The sequence below is a fragment of the Lepidochelys kempii genome, chromosome 21 (assembly GCF_965140265.1).
Source record: "Lepidochelys kempii isolate rLepKem1 chromosome 21, rLepKem1.hap2, whole genome shotgun sequence".
In the NCBI taxonomy this organism is placed as follows: domain Eukaryota; kingdom Metazoa; phylum Chordata; order Testudines; family Cheloniidae; genus Lepidochelys; species Lepidochelys kempii.
In genome coordinates, this window is record NC_133276.1 from 6,590,786 (window position 1) to 6,613,803 (window position 23,018).

Here is a 23,018-nt window from a genome sequence, read left to right on the forward strand (position 1 = left end):
TGTGGATTGTGACCCTCTTTTTTTTTCCTTCAAGCCACCATTTCTGAACACTGCTCACCTTGTCTATTAGTTGAAAACCCTCCTCCTGAACTAGGATGCTGTGTGCTTTCAGCTAAGGGGCCTGAATTTGTTCACACCCCTACCAATTCTACCCTGATACATCTTCAGTGGAGATATTTACACTCTTCTGTAAACAGGGAGTGAGAGAGAAATCTAGTTCAGAGGCTATTGCTAGCCCAAGGTTACAGGTTTGACGCTGACCTGTACAGTCTTGTCTGATAAGGAATTGGCCATTGAATAACACTAGTATATGCTCTCCTGCAGCATAAAACTAGAATAGATCCCCTTTCGTATGAATTAGTTGTGAGGCAAATTAGTGCAGTTGTGGAAAAGCAGCTCAATCACCGAGAAAGCGCCCTGCATAGCTATATAAGCTTTGCATGCTGGATTGGGTACAGACAAAATCCCTGAAAGTTGGGAAAAGGGAAATGTAAGATGAATATCGAGGAAGATTTCCCCTGCGCGGGAGACTTTTTAGAGTGGTGTACTCTCCCAAGTGAAGTGGTGGGAACCCCATTGTCTGAGGCACTTAAAACCAGACTCCATCGTAGAAAATGCAGGGGACATCTTTGTGTTGGTAGGGAACTGAACTGGATGGTCCAATCTTAACACTCTTCATCCTATGAAACTCTCCAAAGAAAGAGACTGAATCGCAAACTGGGTTATGCTCCCTTACTTTGACAAGGGTATTGGGAAGTTAAAATTAAATACTTCAAGCATGCTGTGGCCTAACCATGTAAAAGCTTAGTGATGCAAGGCTTCCCTACAGCACTGGTTCGGCAGGAGAGGAAAGGCGAGGCTGCAGATAGACCACTTGGATCTGCAGGCTAGCAGATGGAGGTCTGGGGAAATTCTGTTGCAGTTTCTATAGCAGAGTCCATCCTCAAGGATCCCAAAGAATTTACACCATTACTTCACATTCAGCTACCACAGGGCTGAAGGAAGACACCAAACCAGCACACGCAGGACCTCTTGGAATGCCAGGACAAGCCCCTACTCTTACAGATCATGCCAAGATGCTCTCTGATAGTTACGTAATGCAGACAGAAGGCCGGCTGAAAATTCCCCACAGGACTAGATCCTACAAGCTCCTGATATCCTTGAGGAAGGGAGCTGCCTGGCCCTGCTGGAGCAAGGTCCCATACCGGCAACAGTCTGGATCCCTACCTCTGTTTCAGAAGGGAGAAGCATGCAGCTGTCCCTGCTTCCACCGGAGACGCACATAACTGGTCGAAACATTTTCATGTTTTAAATAGAAATGGCTTTTCAACAAAATGGGAACTTTCTCACACACACACAAAATCCCACTTTTTAAAATTCCGGAGGGGTTGTTGAAAAAACAAATGCTTGTGGGAGGGAGACGGGGGCATACTCCATTGAGGGCGGGGGAGGGAGTATATGTGCAAGACAGCTTGCCAATCAGCTTTAAGGATAACCTTTTGGTTCATGGATTATAAACTTGAACGAGGAAGCGTTGACAGCTTAGCCACTTCGCTATCCCTGTGGCAGGGTCACTGAGTGGACAGCCAGGAAGCTGATGTCTGTTCTCAGTGGATTTCAAAAGGCAGGAGTTCACCCGGTTGGTCGAAGGTTGCTCTCTTGTATCACTCTGAAACCTGTCTCTGGTCCTTGTTTATGCTAAGGGGTTTGCATGAGTCTTATTCATGCGGCACATCTGGCTTAATAATTGATTTGGAACACGATACATGGTCTGAATTAATAATATCTTGTCTAGTACATTGTGCTTTAATGTATGTCAAGTCCAGCAGCCTCTTGATTAAAGATCTTTCTCTGGGCTCATCTTGGCTCTCGCTAAAGCTCTCCAGCAACTCAGTGTTGTAACGATCAATGGAATATATGTAAACATTTGTATGCATAGCAAGCAACACGTGTCCCATGAAAAAGATAGATTGTAGTCCACCAGCTCTACCCTCCCAGCCATAGCTCTGTGTTCAGATGGCTCCCTGTAAATTCAGCGGGAGTTCTAGGCGGAGAATGCCAGGTTTTTTTTAGCCACTTGATGTGCGTCAGAACCCTTTGCTGTTTTTGTAATCACAATCTCTGATGGCAGGGCATCTCTATTAACATGTATCTCCTCTTCTCCCATCATCTGTTTGTCAAGGGATATGCCAGCTGAAGACTCTCAGGCCCATGCACAGTGAATGCTAAGCAACCTCCCAGACCCGCTGGTACTGGAGCCCGCAACCAGCACCACGTTCCCTGCAGCTGCAGCCTTTTTCCTTTTTTTAAGACCATGGACCATTTATTATCCTGCATGTATGTGCTTTTTTACTGCTCGTCTGAGCAAGGGTCACCTTGTGTTGTCTGAAACCAACCCAAGCTGTCTCGCTGCATTAAGGACAAGTGAACACCAGTGCGATCTCATTTACTCCCACAGTCTCTCATCTGAATCTGTGTCCTGCTGCATAGCTTGTCATGCTGGGTTCTGATTCTCCCCTGTGTAAGTGAGTGAGAGAAATTTTACATTTTGCGGCAGGCATTCGCAGGTGAGAAGTAACTTTGCTTTGCAAAGTCCCCTTTAATTGGAAGTACCCATCACTCTGCTTCCTCTAACAAACAGCCCAATATGAATAAAAGCCTAAGCGATTTCTTGCCACTGTCTATTTATTCACTGGAATCTGTGGGAAGATTTCTTAATGGCTGTTTTTTCAGACAGAACCTTGCTTTTGGTTCCCTTCGCCAGCTTTGAGTGTTCAAAAATCTTGGGTGAAATCGTGCCCTTGAGCCAGACTCCTAAAAATCCTGATTTTTTTTTCTAATGTTATTTTTATTTGCCTTCTAGTTTTTCAGCCATTAGGGTATTTTTTAATTTTTCTATACAACTGCAGCGGTACAACTTCAGATTTCATTTTTTTTAAAGTGAGATTCTATGATCACAAGACTCCAGAACCTGGAGCCAGATATCACAAGAGCTGGCGTTACTGGGAGCTGCTTGCGTCTTGCTCGTGCCAGTTGGTCTCACTGTCCTCCGTGTTGTTCCTAGGGAATTTAACATTAGAACAGGTGGTCTGATACCTGATTGGAAGCTTGATGGAGCCAGGTCTGAGACATGGGAGTAAAACCTACAAACTTGCTCGGTTCTTTCTTCTTCACATCAAAATTTTAACAGATCAAAATTCCTTTATCCCTGACCCATATTCTATGAAAATTTTTTTCATGATTATTTCTTCACTCCACCCTTTGTGTTAAATCATTATTTAACATTTAGAGTGTAATAGTCTGTACAGGTCTCAACCAGGGAAGGACTTCACGGTGCAATAGAAACATACAATGAAAAACAGTCCCTGCCACAAACAGTATACAATTGCAGTTTATACTTAATCCTAATGAATGCTGAAATTCCTGGTCTTTGCCAATTTGAGACTTTGTAGCTGGGGTCCAATGCAGTTCCTCCTGCTTTAAATGCAGAAGCCCTTACCCTCTGAGATGAAGGAGAATCTCCATTATCTCTTAGCACTATAGGGCCTATGACTGCATGCTACCCAGCATAAGGGCAATGGCAGCAGTTCATTACAATATGTGCTTACATCGTATCTTCTAACAATTTCCATACCTTTTGTAGCTCTTAATTAAACCTCACTTCATCTCTTTGAAGTCAGTAAGCAATGTGCTTATTGAGCGCTATCTGTGTACTCAGGGGCATACACCTGTAGAGGCTACTATGTCTTTGAAGAGCTCACCGTATTTACTGTAAACTGGATATGGCAAATACAATTCAGACATGTGATACGTGCGCTGAAGATATCATTTTATAGGAGCCCATTAATTAATAGAAATGACTAGAAAATATGGGAAAGAAATTGGGTAATCTACCTTTTTTGGTCAAAATTTGAACCAAACAGTTTTTCCTCAAAATTCAGAAAATTTTGACCAGGTACCAAAGTGGAAGAGAAGCAGGCTGAATTATTTGTGACTTTTTTGGGGAGGAGGGGTGTGTGATAAGTTCATCCTTTTTTATATTTGAAATTTCAATGATAAAAAAGTTGAAAAAACAAAGTTTTAAAAATGTCAATAACTGAAATAAAAAAATTCATTGGGTGGGGTGGAGGTACATGATCATGCCTTTGTGGAATAAATGAATTTCGGCGAGGAAAGGGAAGTCACACAAAGGACTTCTTGAATGAAAAAGTCATTAAACAACAATCGATGCCTATTACATAGACCTTTTCATCAGTAGCTCTCAAAGCACAAAGATGGTCAGTGTCATTATCCCCTTTTTACAGATGGTGAAACTGAGGCACAGGGCAGGGAAGTGGCTTGTCCAAGAGCACTCAGCAGGCCAGTGGCAAGTCAGGAAAAAGAATGCAGGAGTCCTGAGTCCGTCCCATGCACTATCCCCTAGGCTACAGCAAGGGAGCAACAGAGGTGAGATTAGATCTCATGAGTCTTGGACCCCCCATTGCTCTACCTATAGCCTACACTGCCTTTCAGAGATGGAACTAGAACCCAGGAGTCCTGGCTCTCTGCCTGCAAAGTGTATTCTGCACCACGCATAGTGCTGGTTAAATGTCCTTAATGTAATCCTGTGTAGGGGCAGCTCTTTTACTTAAAAAAAAAAAAAAAAAAGGCATTGATCCAACAGTAGAGAGAGAGAGGGAGAAGTAGCTTTACAAAAATCACAGCATTCAGAGTAACAGCCGTGTTAGTCTGTATTCGCAAAAAGAAAAGGAGGACTTGTGGCACCTTAGAGACCAACCAATTTATTTGAGCATGAGCTTTCGTGAGCTACAGCTCACTTCATCGGATGCATACTGTGGAAACTGCAGAAGACATTATATACACAAAAAGAAAAGGAGTACTTGTGGCACCTTAGAGACTAACCAATTTATTTGAGCATGAGCTTTCGTGAGCTACAGCTCACTTCATCATCACTTCATCATTATATACACAGAGACCATGAAACAATACCTCCTCCCACCCCACTCTCCTGCTGGTAATAGCTTGAAAGCTTATGCTCTAATAAATTGGTTAGTCTCTAAGGTGCCACAAGTCCTCCTTTTCTTTTTGCGAATACAGACTAACACGGCTGCTACTCTGAAACTTATCTAAAGTGATCACTCTCCTTACAATGTGTATGATAATCACGGGCCATTTCCAGCACAAATCCAGGTTTTCTCACCCTCTGCCCCCCCCCCCAAACTCACTCTCCTGCTGGTAATAGCCCATCCAAAGTCAGCACTCTCTTTACAATGTGCATGATAATCAAGGTGGGCCATGTCCAGCACAAATCCAGGTTTTCTCACCCCCCCACCCCCATACACACACAAACTCACTCTCCTGCTGCGTGTCCCTTTAAGAATAGACAGTGGTCCCGCTTCTCCTCCCTACAGACTACACTTCCCACCAGCCCCTGCGCCCGCAGGCTCCCCTCTCTGTCTCACTTTTCTCCGCGGTGCCTGATGGGTAATGCAGTTTTCTGGTGGGGCGGAGCTCGTGCAGCCACCTGACCGTCTCACATGACAGCAGCTGGCAAAGGGGCTGGTGGCTGCTGAAAGGGGAGCAGCTTCTGCTCTGTCCCGCTAGGCGGAAGCAGGGTTAGGTCTTTACCTCCATCAGTCCTAGTAGTAAGCAGAGGAAGCAACCATTGCGGAGTGTAGGAAGACTTTCCCCCCAGCCTGTGTGATGAGTGTGGCAGGACTCAGCTGTCCCTCCAGTGCAACTGCATGAAGATTGAAAGGCTAGGAAACGTTCTGGGTTTGGCTGTTGATTTATTTTATGTTCTTCTTCTTCATCCTGTGGATAATTCTTCTTTGGGACTAGTTATTTTTTAACTTGCTTTCACTGCAAGCCAACCAGAGGGGTGTACGTCTGCAAGAGGGAGCAGAAGTTATTAAGAAGCTAATTCTGTCTCTCTGAGCGGTACAGAGAAGGCCATGTCTGCAGGAGGAAGCAGAAAGTTATGCACTGTAGCTAGGTAATGGTATGCCCTTCTCTCTAAGTGAAGGGCATTCTGTATAAAACACTGTATCTCTAGGGAAGAGCAGAAAGTTATACAGAAACTAGACCACTCTGTCTGCGTGTGTTGTGCAGAGCAGATCATGTCTGTGAGAGGGGAAATAAGTATTTACAAACTTTGGCTAGCACATGTGTGTCCACTTCTGTGAGAGTTTTCCACAAGAGAAAGTGGTTTTGGCTCCCTCACCCCCTTGAGTTACATGTGCTCAGATTAGACTAAAGATGCTTGAATAATAAAGAGAGTGTGGTTGTGTTTAGTTGGTATAAAAATGGGGCACAATGACCATATGTTTAAAGTTCTGATCATTGGAGATGCTACAGTTGGGAAGACGTCGCTGGTGCAGCGATATGCCAACGACAGCTTCAACAAGCACTACAAATCCACCGTGGGAGGTGAGTGATCATCAAAAGGTAGCTGCATGCAGCGATCTATTTGTAAGGGGGAAATCAGCAAAACTTTCAAATACTGCTCCACTCTGTTCTAAACTATATGTTCAGTGTCTCTAAATGTGGAATATTTTCCCAGCTGGGGATGTGTATTTCCCTCTCCTCTTGGTATATTTTTCTGTGGATTGCGTTGTCATTTGCTAAATTATAATGTTTGTGCACTGCTTTGAAGGTTGGAAGCACTGTGCCACTGTGAAGTATTATTAAGCTTATTACAACATGCTGGTTTGTAGTTAGAAATCCTTTGTGAGACTTTTCTTTCCTTGCTAGGGCTTCCATTATCTTCCCATCAGTAGTGTCTTACTGGGGCAAATTCTGCAGTATATATGCTGGCAAAACTCCTGTTGATATCAGGGAGAGTTTGACCTGAGTAAGAGCTGCAGGATTTGATTCCCGGAAAGATAGTAGTGGGCGACAGCTATCAGAAAGGAGAATACCTCCGACATCTTTTACCATTGCATGTTTGTCAGCAAGGATTTTTGTCAACAGGGCGAGCTGTCTCCTTCATGAGAAGGCCAAGAGTTTGTAATGGACTGGTCTAATGAAGGATTGAAGTGTGGAAGGTATTACTGTTGTCACAAAGGGGGAAATTAGGATGGTTGTATCTTAGCACTTACTATATGAGTGGACCACTGTGGCATAGTGTTGTTGTTGTGCCATTAAATAGCTGTTGTGTTCCATGTTCCACCCCAGAAGTGCCAGCGTTTCAGTGCTGGTTGAAGAGATCACTGTATCTACTTCGTGGTCTAAATTTTCAAAAGAGATTTTGGGTGCAAAGAGACCAGATTTTTAGAGGGTGGATGCCTGGGACTTCCTGAAAATTAGGTCCTTTTATACTGGGCTCCCAGAATCAATAGTCACTCTTGAAAATGTAGGCCATAATTTATCTCGTGTTTGTAAAGTGCTCTGGGGTCATTTTAAGATGAAAAGTGTTGTAGAAATATACTGTATTATTCTTATTTATTGAGGGTCCTTTGCTCATAGACAGAGATGTGAACATTGTTTCTCCTATACCCTCCAGCAGTAAAAACCTGAAGTAACTCAACAAAAGGAGCACTTTTCAGCCTGCAAGTATAATATTTTGCATTTCCTTCAGCATCATACAACTGAGGACCTCCTGTTGCTTTACACCTGTTATTTAATTAGGCCCCTGTTGACAGATGGGCTAGTAATTTTTCTGATCTTACAGAAAAGGATCTGGGCAGCCTGACTCTAGCCACTTGAGCACAAACACATCCCGATGAGGTCTAACTCTGAGGCCTCTAATCGTTACAAACTGCCCAATGAACCTGAAGCCAGCTTCTCTTTAAGGCCCTCTCTATTCTGGGAGCACTGGCTACGGTTGGTGGTTGGGTATGGGAACTGCTTTGGAATACGTTTTCCAAGGCGCCTTTAATCACTGTGGGCTTGTTGCCCATGGTGGAAAGGAATATTGTTTAAATGGCCGTCCTAGCAGCATGGCTGCTACAAACAAACCTGCTAGCGAATGTATGTTACAACTTCTTAACACTGCTAGGCAACAGTTTTGAGGTCCTATCTCCACTGTAGAATCAGCTGTGCTGGAGGACCCAGTGATGACACCTTAGGCCTGGTCTACACTGGGGGTGGAGGGCGGGAATCGATCTAAGATACGTCGACTTCAGCTACGAGAATAGCTTAGCTGAAGTCGACGTATCTTAGATCGACTTAGAATCACTTACTTCGCGTCCTCGCGGCACGGGATTGATGGCGACCACTCCCCCGTCGACTCCGCTTCCGCCTCTCGCCCTGGTGGAGTTCTGGAGTCGACGGCAGAGCGATTGGGGATCGATGTATTGTACTACACTAGACACGATAAATCGATCCCTGATAGATTGATCACTACCCGCCAATGTGGCGGGTAGTGTAGACATGGCCTTAGTTCCGTGACATGGTTAATGCTTGGCCTTGGCCTTGTTTTCCTAGTTTATAACATAGTTGAAGCCACTCTAGCAGAAACTAAATTTCTGTGTGCAATGAAACCATGCTAGTTATGGCCAGGTTGGAAGACTGGTGTCAAGAATGGTATCCATACTTTGAACACATTTTAGCAACCTGGGATACACAGATAGCTCCCATGTAAACAGGATCGCAATAGACTTTCATCCTGAATTCCTCAGAGGAGAGATTTTGGGTGAGCACAAGGTTAGCACGATTGAAGAACACAGTTAAGAGTGTTTGACACTTCAAAGGCTAAGTGGGTCCTTGAATTTTTAGTGATGGTACCATGTGTTAATTAACTCAGTTGTGAAGTGTGATGTAGATGCAACCCAAATATTTGTTCCATGATGCAAATGTCTGAGTCCTGTTTATGCTAGAATTTAAGGCTGTGTTATGTAACATTGTTAAATCACTACTAAACATTTAAGTATAGACTTACACTAAAATGGAACTGTGTGTTAATTGTCTTGGGGACAAGCGCATCATAACAGAGACTCGCAACACAGTTGACTTTTTTGCATACAGGACCTTAATAGCGTGTGGAAGCAATCCTGTGTTTGAAAACATCGTCCAGCACACCTCTGAACGCTAACATAGCAGGGCTGAATAACAGGCCAAGTGAAGGAGGCACTAAGGCTCCATCCAAACGGTGTCCGAGTGGGACAGAATAATGGAGGCCAGTGTTGGTGCTTTTCCTCTTTTTCAAAGCACACGCTTACTTTAATCTCTCTGCTGGAGAATTCAAGATGAAGAACTCGGTCAGAGGTGGTTAAACTGGGGGCCTGCACCCCACTAAGGCCATGATGTACAAAGTGCCTGGATTTGGTCTTGTAAAACGGGCACTTACATACAGCTTTGATCATTTGCAACAGCGGGGGGATGCATTTTCTCTCTGTGTCCTCAGTCGTTAGAAAATGAATCCCTAGCTTCAGAAAGTTTCAGAACCGCTGAACTAGATATTAGCTCAACTGGACAGCCTTCCTTTGGATTGCAGCCTATCCGATTTGTGTCAGTCCTGAGAAATGTAGGTCAGGTGTGTGTATTTATGCTCACTGGGCACTTGTTGGGATTGGTTTGGTTTGGAGTGGGGAGGTTGTGTGTGAAAGGAAAAACTGTGCCCCAAGTAACAAAAAACACCTCTGAATTGTTTCAGGCAGCACAAAATGGAGACAAGTAAAAACAAAACAAAAAATTGGCTAATTTTGTACATTCTTGGGCATTTATGAAGAACCAGCAAGAGCTTCTGACAGATGGCCGTGCTTATTTTTAATGCATTGATACATTTTGCTTTATTAAAAGAGTATTAAACATAGCTGTTTGCCATTTTCTTCAGTTTTGATCTAGGATCAATAATTTTTTAAAAAGGCAAGATTAGCAAGGCTGACCTTTCATTTCAAACTATCCTCATTGTGTATATTGGCCCCTAATCAAAATGAACTGATTAGTTCTGCCTGCCATTGAAACTGTGTATCAAGGGCACAAAGTGTGCAATCCAAATACACATGACTGAAATGAAAAGTAAATCCAGATGATTGGGGGAGGGGAGATCTCCTGTAAAGCTCTCTGTGTAATAAGATTACCTGTATCTTTTTTTTTTTTTTTTTTTAGTTTACATTGTTATTTCTCAAGATCAGGTGCTGGAGAGGGCTTATTCTTCAGAACTCTCCCTGCGAATTTAATTTTCCTTTGATATTGATATTATTTATTATTTACTCTACTGCAGCGCCAAAGTACCCCAGCCGTGGCCCAGGACCCCGTTGTGCTAGGCGCTGTACAAACAGAACAAAAAGGCTCTCTCTGCCCCAAAAGAGCTTACAGTCTTAAGCCATGGTGCTTGCCCAGCATTGCTAGTTGAGCATGAGACGTGCAAGTGGGGTTTTGAGTCCCATTCTGCAAATCAAAAGCTTTGGGTGGGATTTTCACAAATGTTAGTGGTGGCCCGAATAATGATCCTGTTGAAGTCAGTGCTGGCTTTGGCAGGAGCAGAGTTAGTCCAACAGCGAGCTAATCCCACCTTGTTTGCCTCTTTCCTAAAGGACAGCATGGCTGCATTCTGTGCCACAGTCTGGGGCATATCTTGCACCAGATCAGCCCCAGCAGTGCTAGCAAGTGGGAGTGCTATAGTACTGAAGGCCCGGGTGTGGTGTTGTGTTGTAATAAGCTTAATAACCCTGCTCAAAGTGGCTGTGAACAACATGGCAGTGAAAATCCGAGTGCTTTTTCTATGCTAGTGCTGCTGCAGCCAGTGCTGGTGGAGCTGCAATGGCAAGAACTTCCCACAAAATGCTGATGTAGACAAAGCTATAGCCAGCGTGATACACCGACAGCAGAGGGAGCAGGACGGACATGGGGTTGGCTGTGCCCAGGGAAAGAATAAATGAAAGCAGGGTGTAGAAGGAGAAAAGTCAAGTGTGGCATTCATGTTACGGTCCACTACCAATTGCCATTGCTAGTAAAGCATCCATCAGTTGTAAAGCAAGATGCCTGTAACCACTGATACAAGTGGGTGGGGGAAACGCACAATGGTTTTACATAATCCCTAATCAGATTTCCTCTCTCTTTGGGGCCTTGCAGTGGATTTTGCTCTGAAGGTGGTGCAGTGGTCGGAGTCCGAGACTGTGCGACTTCAGCTATGGGACATTGCAGGTGAGCTCAGACAAGCCGCTGGAGTCAGTCGAGACAGAGTTTCCAAGTGTCCAACTTGTTTGACTTTTTTTTTCTTCTTCAGCAAAAGACCCTTAAAAAACCCAATAACTTTATTTTGGGCTGGCAAAAACAAAGATTCTGTTTTGTGGTGTAGGTTTTGTTTTTTGTTTTTTCCAACGGTGATTAAATGTTGAATCATGTGGCTAGTCTAGAGAGAACACATCAGCATGGATTGATAAATTCCACAGCACTCTTTCCACTGTTTTAAAGGAACACAGACTGAATGGGGAGAGAGGGAAGGTGATGTGTATCAGGATGGAGCGTTTTATCTCTCTAGTCCCCTGTCTGAATACAGCATGGGCTGGTTGCCATGAGTAGAGTGCTGATTCTCCGCTCCCTCAGGGCTAAATCAGGAGTAACTCCTACTGCTATGAGAGAAAATATGGGCCCTGAAAGTTACCATCTGATGGCTGTTTGGTGGCCTGTGTGAAAAGAGTAGTGGTTTCCTAGAGAATAAGTGTCCATATTAGAGATGGGGAGGCCAGCAATCAAGTGCTCATGGAAACAGGATTCTCCTACAGGCCCTGGAGGTGGTTGGTCTGGGTTGGGGTGAGGCGCATTGTTTGAGAGACAGTGGGATGGAGAAAACTTTCATCGCAACTGCATCTGCCACTGTAGAGAACCAGAAGAACTCAGCTTCCAGCACTATCCAAGTTTAGCATCAAAAAAGAAAGGAGACAGAACGCTGTCTCGGGGGGGGTGCAGGCAGGGTACAGGGTTGGAGCATGGAACTGTGGGACTGGGTGACTGAGTGAAACTCCTAGCTGTGGCTTTATCCTGTTTCAGTATTTCTGTGTGTGTGCACATCACAGGCATCAATCTAATCATTAAAAAAGGAGAAGTTGTGCCAATCGCATCAGCATGCAGATGTCAGCTAAAAACCCAAGAAGCCATTTATGGTTTGTGGGACTAATGGCTACTGCATTGTTGTTTAACCCCCAGCAATGTGCTCAGGGCTGTACAAGACGCTCAGATACTGCCAGTCCCTGCCCTGCTGTGCTTACAGTCTAAAAAGCACACAGGGAAGGTAGCAGTTGAGAGGTAGGTAGAGAGTGTATTGTTGCTAACCCCTTGCCAGCATAAGAGCCTGTAAGTGCTACCAAATCTTCAGTGCTGTGTTGTGGCAACACAATCATCATCCACCCCGTGGTATATAATGGTTTGCCTGTGTCGATTTGACCAAGTCCCATTTCAGTTGTGTTAGTGAAGCATGTAACAGGAGTGGTTCATAGTTTGGTCCTGTCTACAAGGTGGGGCACTGCTTCAACACAGATTGTGGCTACCTAGACGGCTTATACCAATGCAGCTGTGCTGCTGTCAACTCTCTAGCAGAGCCGCTCTAAGCTGATGGGAGAGCTCTCTCTTCAACTTAATTAATCCACCCCTAACGAGCGGCAGGAGCTATGGTCAGGAGGAGAAGCTCTCCTGCTGACGTAGCACGGTCCACGCCGACACTTAAGTCGGTGTAAGTTATGTTGCTCGGGGGAACTGCTTATTCACACCCTTGAGCATCACAAATTCTATCGATGTAAGTGGTACTGTAGACATACCTACAGTCGTTTTGGTAGCACAGTGAGGCCCTAAGTGCTTGTTCACCCGGTGGTTAAACCTGTACCGCACCAGCTGCGTAGTTAGCAGGGTCCTAGCAGTTCCTTTAACTCACATGGATAGGTTATTTTCTGAGAACAGTGCTCATAACATTACAAGATGTATACAGCACGTAGCCTATAGCACTGTTGTGCTTGCACATGCTTCAGAAAAAATCCCTGTGACTAGAACCCTCTGAACAGCTGTGTTTAGACCAAGTATTGCTGCTGTTAGCCAGGCTTCACCATGGATGAGGTAAAGCTGCAGGTGGGAAATGAGGTGAGCTTAAATGGCCACGAAAATGACCATGAGAGGAAAGTGGTTGGAAAACAGAGGCTTGGGAGACGTGTGACTTGAGCACATTGGTGGTGGGGGAGGAACTTCTAAGCTCTAATATCAGCTATGCTGCTGAACTGCGTGGGCAAGACACTGGTCTCCGTACCTCAGTTTCCTCATCTCTAAAATGGGGATAGTGATACTTCCTTCTTCAGAGGGGTACTTGGAGGCACAGTGTGAGGTGGCTGGCCCTAGCTGGCTGCAACTGGGGCAAATCCTCAGCATGGACCAATCCAAAAAGGCGATCTTTAAAAAAAATCTTTCCCCTCTTCTCTCCCTCTCCGCCCATGCAGGGCAGGAACGCTTCACATCCATGACCCGGCTGTACTACAGAGAGGCATCGGCCTGCGTTATAATGTTTGATGTCACTAACTTCAGCTCGTTTGGCAACAGCCGGAGGTGGAAGCAGGATTTGGACAGCAAGCTCACACTGCCAGATGGAAGCCCGGTGCCCTGCTTGCTGCTGGCTAATAAGGTGAGCAAGTCTAGATGGACCTCGGGTGTATGCGTGTTTGAGGAAAGGGGGTTTAAATTGAAGTGAGGAAGATGGCCTTCTCCACTAGACTTCACCAGAGCTGTTACATATCTTGTGGTCTCGCTAATCCCTTCCTTGGTCGTTCACCTTTATCTGGCAAGGATCTTGTGATTAAAATGCTGAGCCAGGGCAGTGCTGCTCCTTACCTGGCACCATTTTTACTTAGCTTGTAAAGTTTTGAGGAAGGTGGATCAGTTTAGGAGACCTGGTCATTCCTTGGCTGGGCAGACATTCGGACAGTATTGGCTTCTACGGTATGTCTGTACTGCCCAGGAAGGTGTGATTATAACACGGGCATTTAACCTATCTAGCACAGGTAACAGTAGCAGTGAAGATGCAGCGGCATGGGCTAGCCAGGGTTCCCAGCTGCCTTGTACTCTGGCTGGTTGCCCATGCTAACGCCCATCCACTGCATCTCCACTATTATTGTTATCAGTGCAAGCTAAATTAAAGCTAGTATGGGTATACCTGCTTGCACTACAATCACCCCTTGGCTTGCACTTACCTCTAGATTGAAAGTGGCTTTTTTTTATCCCCCTTCCCCTCTGAGATAATTGATCCCAAGAACAATCTGGGTACAGGGAAGAGTGAAGAGCAAGTGGGGCACAGCTGGGAGTTTCTTCAAATTCCTCCCAAACCACTTGTGTTTAAGTAGGTGTTAGATAAGCTTGTGAGGTGGAAATCATCCAAACAGATTGGTTAGTCCTGCAGGAACTTTTTCTTCCCAATGTGTTGTGCAGGATCAACCTCTGCATAGCTAGATTTCCTCCCTCTGGTCTGATTTGTGACTGGTTCCCCTGTTAGCATTTGTCACTTCCACTTTGTTTACAACTTTGAGTTATTTCTTCTAGCCTGGGCTAAACATTGGAGAATGTGTTCGAGGAGACAGTCCTGCATTGACAGGAAGGATAGATTGAATGGGATTCCCCCCCCCCCTTGGGGTTTATACTGCCATCCATCACCACAGTATCTGAGCACCTTCCACACCTGGTTTCCATGATTCTCCTTGTGGAATTGGTGAGTCAGCAAAATGGTTCATTGAAGATCCGTCAGAAGAGATGGATTGTTATGTCCTTTTGTGAGCAGATTTTCAGATCATACCCATGCTGGGGGCTTGGACTGTTTGCAAAACCATCTTGAAAAGCACTCTGAAACCAGTTCAGGCTAACACTTAAAGATGGGTGGGCTGTCCATTGTGGATGGAGCCATACCATGTTTAGACTGGGCTCTAGCCTCACTGGCTGCTTAGGCTACAATGTGATTTATAAACTGAGCTTAAAAAGGGTCTCATTGGCCAAGTTCTGTGTTGAAACAGAATCAGTCGGACTTAATACAACTCTTTGAGGTTGGTTAGTCAATGTCAGAGCGAGCCTTATATAGACAGAGCTTTGGCCGATGCCTAATATTCTGAGTTGCTTCCTCGTCCTCCGTTGGAGTGTGGTTTGCTGTGTGCTGTCGGATGGCTACTGTGTCTTGCCCCACGGGCAGCACCAGTTTAGATTGCCAGGTATCACTTTCAGAACCGGCAGCAGAGAGTTCTCCCATGAGGGCTCCGTGTCTGGAATCTGCTCCTTCTGCTGCGTAATCAGAGCCAGAGTGTGGTGGCTTTCAGAGGGTTGCAAAGCTTTTCTGTCCACACAGATCTTTAATTTGCACCAGGTTAGGATGAATACGTATGGCAGGGCAGGGAAAGGGTTAGTATTCTAATGAGGTCACCTATATGGGTGACCTGAGACTTCCCTTGCTGAGAGAGATGCCATCTGTGTATTGCTGCTCAGTGTCAAGTTTCATTGTTCAAATCGCTTGCTGCTGCTTTTTTGTTTAATGATTTATTTCTCTTGTATTTAAAAAACCCCAATCTTCTGTGGCTACAGGGGTGTCCCTTCTTTGTGCTGATATCAGCTCTGTGGCCCCTTCAAGGTCCAGATTGGTGAGGCTTGTCTAGTTTGAGTGATAAGGTCTAAAATTCAAGGTGAGCTAAGAGCTGATTATCAAAGGCATGATAAAGGGGACAGCGTGTTATACAGTCATTCTCCTTCTCATTGGGGAGAACACCTCCTCCTGGTAGCAGAGTTTAAAGAGTGCAGGCTCTGTCTGCACTAAGGAAATCCGCACCAGTGCAACTAAATGAGTGTAACTGTTCCAGTGCGAACCCCTAATGGAGATGCACTGCACCTTACTTCTCTATGACAGGTTTCAGAGCAGCAGCCGGGTTGGTCCGTCTCCGCAAAACGCACAGGAGGACGTGGGGCACCCTAGAGACTGACCCATTTATTTGAGCATGAGCTTTCGTGAGCTACAGCTCGCTTCATCGGATGCATCCACTTCTCTACTTTAGCATCCGTGTAACTGCATGAGTGTAGTTAGGTTGATGTGAATTTTCTTGATGTAGACAGAGCATTTCCTAGCCTGGATGAGTGAGAACATTTCTCTTCCCCACTGCTTGCTGTCTCACTCTGGACAGATCTCCAGCACATGCATGCTTGTGCCAGATTACTCTCAAACCAGATAAACATATGGGCTGTTACATTATCCCACTAGGAACCCCTATCTGATCATGCTCTCAAGGATGGGAAGGGTTGGCACTCCATGCTATCTTTTGCTTAAAATAAATAAATAAAACAACTCCTTTTAAAGTGACCAACTCTTTTTTTTTTTTTTTTACACAGTGCGACCTTTCCCCGTGGGCAGTGACCAGGGAAGAGATTGATCGGTTCAGCAAAGAGAACGGTTTTTCTGGCTGGACTGAAACATCTGTCAAGGAAAATAAGAATATTAATGAGTCTATGCGGTAGGTATGATGGCTTCTCGGAGTGCCTCTAAAGCAGGGATACTCAGATTGAGGCTCAGAAGCCGCAAGTGGCTCTTTAATGTGTCTCCTGCGGCTCCTTGCAGCACATGTTATTAAAACACCATGTAATTTAATAATTAACTCATCAAAGTTATTATCCAATCAGGATGTTTTTACTATGTTGTTAACCAATTGTAGTTGATAACCTAATACTTGGTTAGTCATTTTGCTCTGAGAATTATATAAAAACAGTAAATGAAACCATGAATTCACACAACTGTTGCTCTTTGGGGTAATGTCGATTGCTAATTTGGCTCCTGAACCACTGAGGTCTGAGAATCACTGCTCTAAAGGGTTAACCTCCTAAGGAACTGAGCACACTGTTGGCATTTATCATATAGCAGTAATAATGTGTAAGTTAGTCTAAAGGGAAACTGCTGCTGGAAAGGTCAGAAGTTATCGTGCTGTGACAGGCATTGGGAAATACAGGGTTTAACAAAATACAGTAGATATTTTTCATCTGCCGTCTCTATTGGGAGAATGGGAGCGGGGTGTAAGAGACTGGAGATCTGTTTGAAACACAGTTATCCTTCAGTGGAGTTATCCCAGCAGAGAACTTGGCCCTTTTACTTTTCCTAGGGCTTATGAAAAGGTGTTGGATTCTCATTCCTGGACACCAAAGCTCTCTGCTCTCATAATGGCTATGGCAGGAAAATGCAGACTTCCCCATCAAAGCCTGCAGCTGTGCCTTGATCCGGAACAGGGGGGGCTCACCTCCAGAGGTGGGGAGGGTACTTCAGTCTCCATGATTTGTTCAGTCACTGGCCTCTCTACTGATGCTGCCAGCATATGAACCAGCTAGTGTCCCTGATGGTGGTTTGTGCTGGGGACACTTGTCCACAGGAAATTGGATTGAGAGCTGTAATTTGTATTACCTAGTATTGTCCCTTTAAGTCCACAGCAGCCGGCTCTGGCCCATAGGAATGGTGGCTATATCTAGTTATGGACCAGACTGTAGGGGTGTAGTCTCTTGCTGCTTGTTACATCATGTATGTTGTTTCCTAGAGTCCTTATTGAAAAGATGATGTCGTCATCCATGGGTGATGGAGACCTCTCTGTTTCTGGCCACGGAGATTATATTAACATAAAAGATGCTTCCCAACCTGGCTGGGGATGCTGTTAGCTATGCTCACTTCTCCGTCTGCATCAGAGCAAAAGGGAATGTCTTTTTCACTGGTACTGGCTTTATTAAGTGGTGAAGAATTGTCTCCTGTTCAGCACACACTGGCTCTCAGTAAAGCGTTGCAGTCAATGACTGTGGGAGAATTCCTCTTTATTCCAGCACGGTAGCCACCTAAAGCTCTCTGCTGCTCCTATCGTTTGCTTTGTGTCTCCTGATTCCTGACATGGCGTTACAGTAACTCCTCATTATTTCATACTCTGGATCTGTGTATGACTAATTTATCTGTTGTGGAAATGCCCAGGACTCTGTCAGCTGTGGCAATCATGCTTTGGTTGAAAGAGGACGCTCTCGGGTCGCCAAAATACCTACTGGGGTGTTGCCTGATCTGCAAAATGGATTGGTGTGAATTTGAGAGATTCTGTAGCACAGCTTTCATGTGTGTACATTGACTGCAGTGCTTAGTTTGTCCCGGCCTTCTGCTCTGTCTCAAGAATTGCCTCATTGCCTTTTGCCAGTTATCCCTTTTTGTCCCTCTACCCCATACATATAACTCTTCTGATGCCACTTTATTAGGACATCCGGTGGTGAATGAGAAAAAGGTTGTAAGCCCCCTTGTGTTGTAGAACAACAGTACTCTTTGCTTTTATAGCACCTTCCATTCTGCCATCTCCAGTAGCTTCACAAATGCTGATGAATTACTTCCTTGTAACCATTCTGCCGTGGTGAGTAAAGCCTTTGGTGGTAGTCATGGTACGGTTCACTGAAAGCCCAGCTGCTGCTTTTGGCGATCCAAGGAAAAGCAAAGAAAGGGACTTAACTGGTCAGAAGGAAATAATGGAGAAAACTCCTATTTGCCCTTTTGATGCCTGTTGTTCTCCCTGCATATTCTACATGTGATCATGGCTGCTGACTGACTTTGGGGCAAAACATTCAGATGGTTTCATAAAAGCACATATTTGACAGTTTCCAATAAAGGAGTTAATATGGATCTCGGCCCAGTAAAGCAGTGGTTACATGAATTGAGGTGGTTCAGTTTTTAATCCTAACTTAAAATAAGGGCAAAATGAATCCTCTGAAACAGGGGTGGCATTTTTCTGTGGCGGATTCAATAAGGAGGCTGTTTGGAGGAAGGATATTAAAGGGCTACTGTCAAATAAGAGAATGATCTGAACAGAGGACAGTGAGCCAGGAACATATGGGATCCATTGCTTGCTATGGGAGTGATCTCTTCTGTGGCCTTTAGTAAACCACTTCACCCTTCGTTTTATATATATATATATATATATATATATATATATATATATATATATAAAAAAATGGGACTAATTACCCTGATACCACAAAGAGCTGAAGACTAATGAATGCTTGTAATGTACTTTGGACTTAAAATGTTCTATATAAATGATGAGTAATAAGGAATTTAGGCCCAACATTTTGTTAAAGGATAAAATCCATAGGAGAATAGGACACAAGCAAAATCCAAGGATTTTGTTGTGTTAAGTGCATTTAAATATTCCATCACTGTGCAGTCAGGATTCACAGTAAACCCAAACTGTGCAGAAGGTATGAGAGAACTGGAAAGAGGAACTAACCAGCAATGAAGTAGAACTGACCAGTCTAATTTTATTGTCTAAACAAAGTATAATACAAAAAGTAAAAAGCCTAAAATATAAATAAATTGGATTTTAAAAATCCTATTTCTATTTTTAGAAGCCTAAAGATTAAATAGGAAAAGTAAAAGGTCTTGTTTTTAAAAGGGTTGATCTTGACAGCGTTCCTCATGATGTTGATGATAATACCTAGCACTCTGCATCCATAGATCTCAAAGTGCTTTACTAGGGAGATCACTATTAATATTCCCATTTCACAGATGGGGAAACTGACGCACAGGGAAGGAAGTGACTTGCCTATGATGGCACAGTAAGCTAGTAGCAGAGTCAGGAATTGAACCCAGCTCTCCTGAGTTAAGTCCAGTGCCCTACCCAGTAGGCAATATTGCCTGGAGGAATAGATTTAATCACACGTGGTGATGCGCTTTAACCTGATATTCAGCGGCAGCTCTACAGTGCCTGGGTCTCTTAATTTTGCATAGGTCACTGCCTCTCAAAAATAAGCAAAAAGCTTGAAATCCTTAAAGGTTTCTCATATGCAAGACATAAAGATCTGCCCAAGAGCCATGGAATGCTGGTATGTGCACAGATTTGGGGGGGCTTTTTTTGTTTTCACATATAATTCACTGCTTGTTAACTGCTCAATAGGCGCAATAGAAAAAATGAGTGTCAAAAATCAACCCAGTGCAGCAAAGAATGGTCTTTGTTTGTTTTCCTGTTTGGCTGAGTTTTTAAACAGCTCTCAATCTGACTGTGCAAATTTGTGTTTTCAGAGCTGTGTCTCTGACACACAAGGCACTTAAAACAAAAAAGCAAGCTTGTTGTTAACCTTTGTTTAGTTCTTCTGCAAGACAAACTCTGGTTCAAAGTCCCCATCTAAACTCAGGTTTTGCTATGTTAGGCAACCAGTCTTAATGTTTTGTGAGACTGTTTCTGCTCATGTGATTGTCTTGTCTTGTCCATTGTGGTTGGGAGACTTAAGCTTAAAAGTTTGATGGGTGTTTTAATGTGAGACCAAGGTTTCTAAAAAATGATTAACAAAGTTATGCCCCATCTATGCAGGTTTGTATAGCCGTTCTAGGAGAAACATGGTAGGAAACTGTTTTTAAGCAAAGAGACTGTGGATTTTCATCTTATTGGTGCTTATTATGACTTTGTACTCTTTTTGCATGATTCTGTGCCAATTGACCTCTTTCCCCCTTCCCCCTGGTTATTGCTTCATTTCAGAGATCTTTGGTCTGTACCCATGGGACTCAGATTGTTAGATTTAGTTACACATTTTTAAATTGTGAAACTTGGATTACTACAAATCTACCAATAACTAGAAAATTTTACTGCAGTAAAACTTCCAGGTGATGAATACAGTTCAAAGAGCCAGTCAACCATATAAAAACTCTTGAGTTCTTTTTATTGTTTTTTGTTTAAACTATTTGCTGTTATGCATAGTCTTGCATGGACTTTTTTTATAGACAAGATTCCGATTAGTGTTTCTTAAGTTACAGTATTACTTTGTTTATATGAAAAGGAAAAAGCTGGTGATTTCTTCTGTAACCATCAGTAACCAAGGCAGTTTTGAAACAAATTTGTAATAAACATTCTGACATTTTTACTCTTGCTTGTTTAGTAGTTATTGGTTTCCTGTCTAAACAGTCCTAAGTCAGATAAGTTCACAAGTCCAAAACAAAAATATTTCACTGTCAACAACTGTATCTGTAAAGAGAATTGTGTGTATGAACATTGAACTGTTCCCTCTCTGCCCCAAAAATAAGGTTTCTGTCCTACAATGCCAGCAACACAAATGGGTCCGTTTCACGTAAATACACTGCTGTTATGAGATTGTGTTAAGGGTTCTATTTGTTAACTTTTGTTGACGCTTACGAATTCAGAGATTTAAACTTTTGTGTACCACTCTGAGCCTACCTATGCTACATCATGTACAGCGGCACTGCTGTAGTGCTTCTGGTGAAGATGCTCTTAGCTGACGAGAGAGCTCTCCCATCGGCTTAATAATCATAGAATATCACTCCTGCCTCTGCGAGAGGCCCGTAGCTATGTCGGCAGGAGACGCTCTCCCACTGACATAGCACTGTCTACACCTGCGCTTAGGAGGATGGCTTATTCACACCTGTGAGTGATGTTATACTGAAGTAATTTGTTATGTAAACATAGTCTGAGTCTTTCAAGCTCTGCTGTTTCCAAGGAGTCTGCAGCTTCACCTATAGTTTTCTTATGTACTGCATGGGTACACTGTGATGATCATAGCTTGTGTCCCTTCAGCTTTGTTTATATTGGGAAACTGCTGTATTTAGGGGAACAAAAGAAGATGGAGATGAGTTGGCAGGTGTACCCACAGGTCAGAAGTAAAGGCAGCATTTTTCATCCCTGTTCACATTTGAGGCCTAAAGCCATTTTATCCTTGGCCAATAGTGCCTGTGCATGATTTCAGATCACATTACTATTCTTTTGAACAGAGCAGTATTTGCAGCTGTTGAATTTCACCATGTGTTTTGGATTCAAATGAGCCAAGCACCTGCAGCCCAGCTTCCTGCATTTTGCCTAATTTCTACCTGCTGTCAAGGTTGTGCTTACTGCCTACTAAAGCTGAGCTAGCTTAGGAAAATATTACACACCACTGGTGCAACGATGAAATCCAAACCAGCCACAATTCATCTACTTGCAGCTTTCCACATGGAAAATTTTATACACGGAGGCCTTGATTCCACATGAGACAATGGATGCAAATCAGCTATGTGATGTACTGATATAAACGTCTCTTGCTCAGTGTTGCACCATAGCTATTGACCATATTTCATAAGACCATCCAGCAGATGTTTTGTGTATCATATCATGTTTTGTGTATCATTTGAGGGGGTGGAGGGAGATGAAGATGTAAAAGGATGCTGTCAACTTAAAAAGTTGCACGACTCTAACGATAATGAAAAAATTACCCCTATGAGTTTGCGTGCTTGTATTTCAGTGATTTAATTATGAAATGTTCTATTTTCAAATAGGGGCATGGAGTTTTTTATAGATTCTGTTTGGCTGGCAAGTGGTAAGCTGGATTTTTGCACTTCTGGTGTCATCAGAAACAAAGGTTCTGCCAGTCAGCGTAGGTGCTGATTGCTTGATACTGTAGCATGTAAGTGCCTCCCGCCCATTGAAGTATTTATTCTCATACAACCCTTCTCAAATAGGGATGTACAATTATTGGCATTCTAAATGCGGAGAGACTAAGTGACTTGTCAAAAGTCACACAAGGAGTCTGGTATAGCAAGGAAATGAACCTGCATCTGTTGAATCCTAGCCTATTACCCCAACTACTAGATAATCCTTCCGCTCAGGAGGAGACATAATAGGAAATGGGTGCAACACCAGGTAGGTAAGATAGGCAAGGCCTAACACCATGTGTGCTGTTGTTGGAGAGGTGGGAAGAAATCAGGGCTGTAGCAGAGGTGTGAGGGATCAGTTAACGGGAGCCAAAGAATGAGTTACAGGTGAGTTAGCAGGAACTCAGTCATGCTCCTATCTAATCTTTACATTAGGGTAGCACACAACAGCCCAAAACAGAGCTGACAGCACAGGGAGCGATTGAAGTTTCAGGGCTAGCGCACAGGGCTGTGACAGAAGGAAAGGGATGAGGTAGTATAACAGCAGCCATGGGGCTAGAGCACCAGCCTAGGCCTTAAATGACCTGGGTTTTATTCCCAGTTCTGCCACTGGGCTTGCTGGGTTACCGTGGACAAGTCACAGCCCTGCTTTGTGCCTGACATGACAACTCCTTTGTACAGCGCTAATGAAAGGTGCGCGGTAGGAACGAGGTGATTTTGC

General features: G+C 43.9%; 1 protein-coding gene across 1 annotated transcript; it reads left to right on the top strand.

Moving 5' to 3' along the window:
- The first annotated feature begins 5,540 nt into the window (after nt 1-5,540).
- On the top strand, nt 5,541-18,863 carry RAB29 (RAB29, member RAS oncogene family). The gene is made up of 5 exons (XM_073319869.1): nt 5,541-6,429; nt 11,017-11,088; nt 13,365-13,546; nt 16,276-16,397; nt 17,463-18,863. The coding sequence occupies exons 1-5, from the start codon at nt 6,306-6,308 to the stop codon at nt 17,578-17,580; spliced, it is 618 nt and encodes a 205-aa protein (XP_073175970.1). The 5' UTR covers nt 5,541-6,305; the 3' UTR covers nt 17,581-18,863.
- Nucleotides 18,864-23,018: the final 4,155 nt, after the last annotated feature.

Excerpts from the sequence above, each read along its gene's own strand:
- RAB29 (XM_073319869.1), top strand. The coding sequence starts at position 6,306 with ATGGGGCACAATGACCATATGTTTAAAGTTCTGATCATTGGAGATGCT. Across the intron at positions 6,430-11,016 it reads CTACAAATCCACCGTGGGAG|TGGATTTTGCTCTGAAGGTG; the intron begins GTGAGTGATCAT and ends GGGGCCTTGCAG. Across the intron at positions 13,547-16,275 it reads GCTTGCTGCTGGCTAATAAG|TGCGACCTTTCCCCGTGGGC; the intron begins GTGAGCAAGTCT and ends TTTTTTACACAG.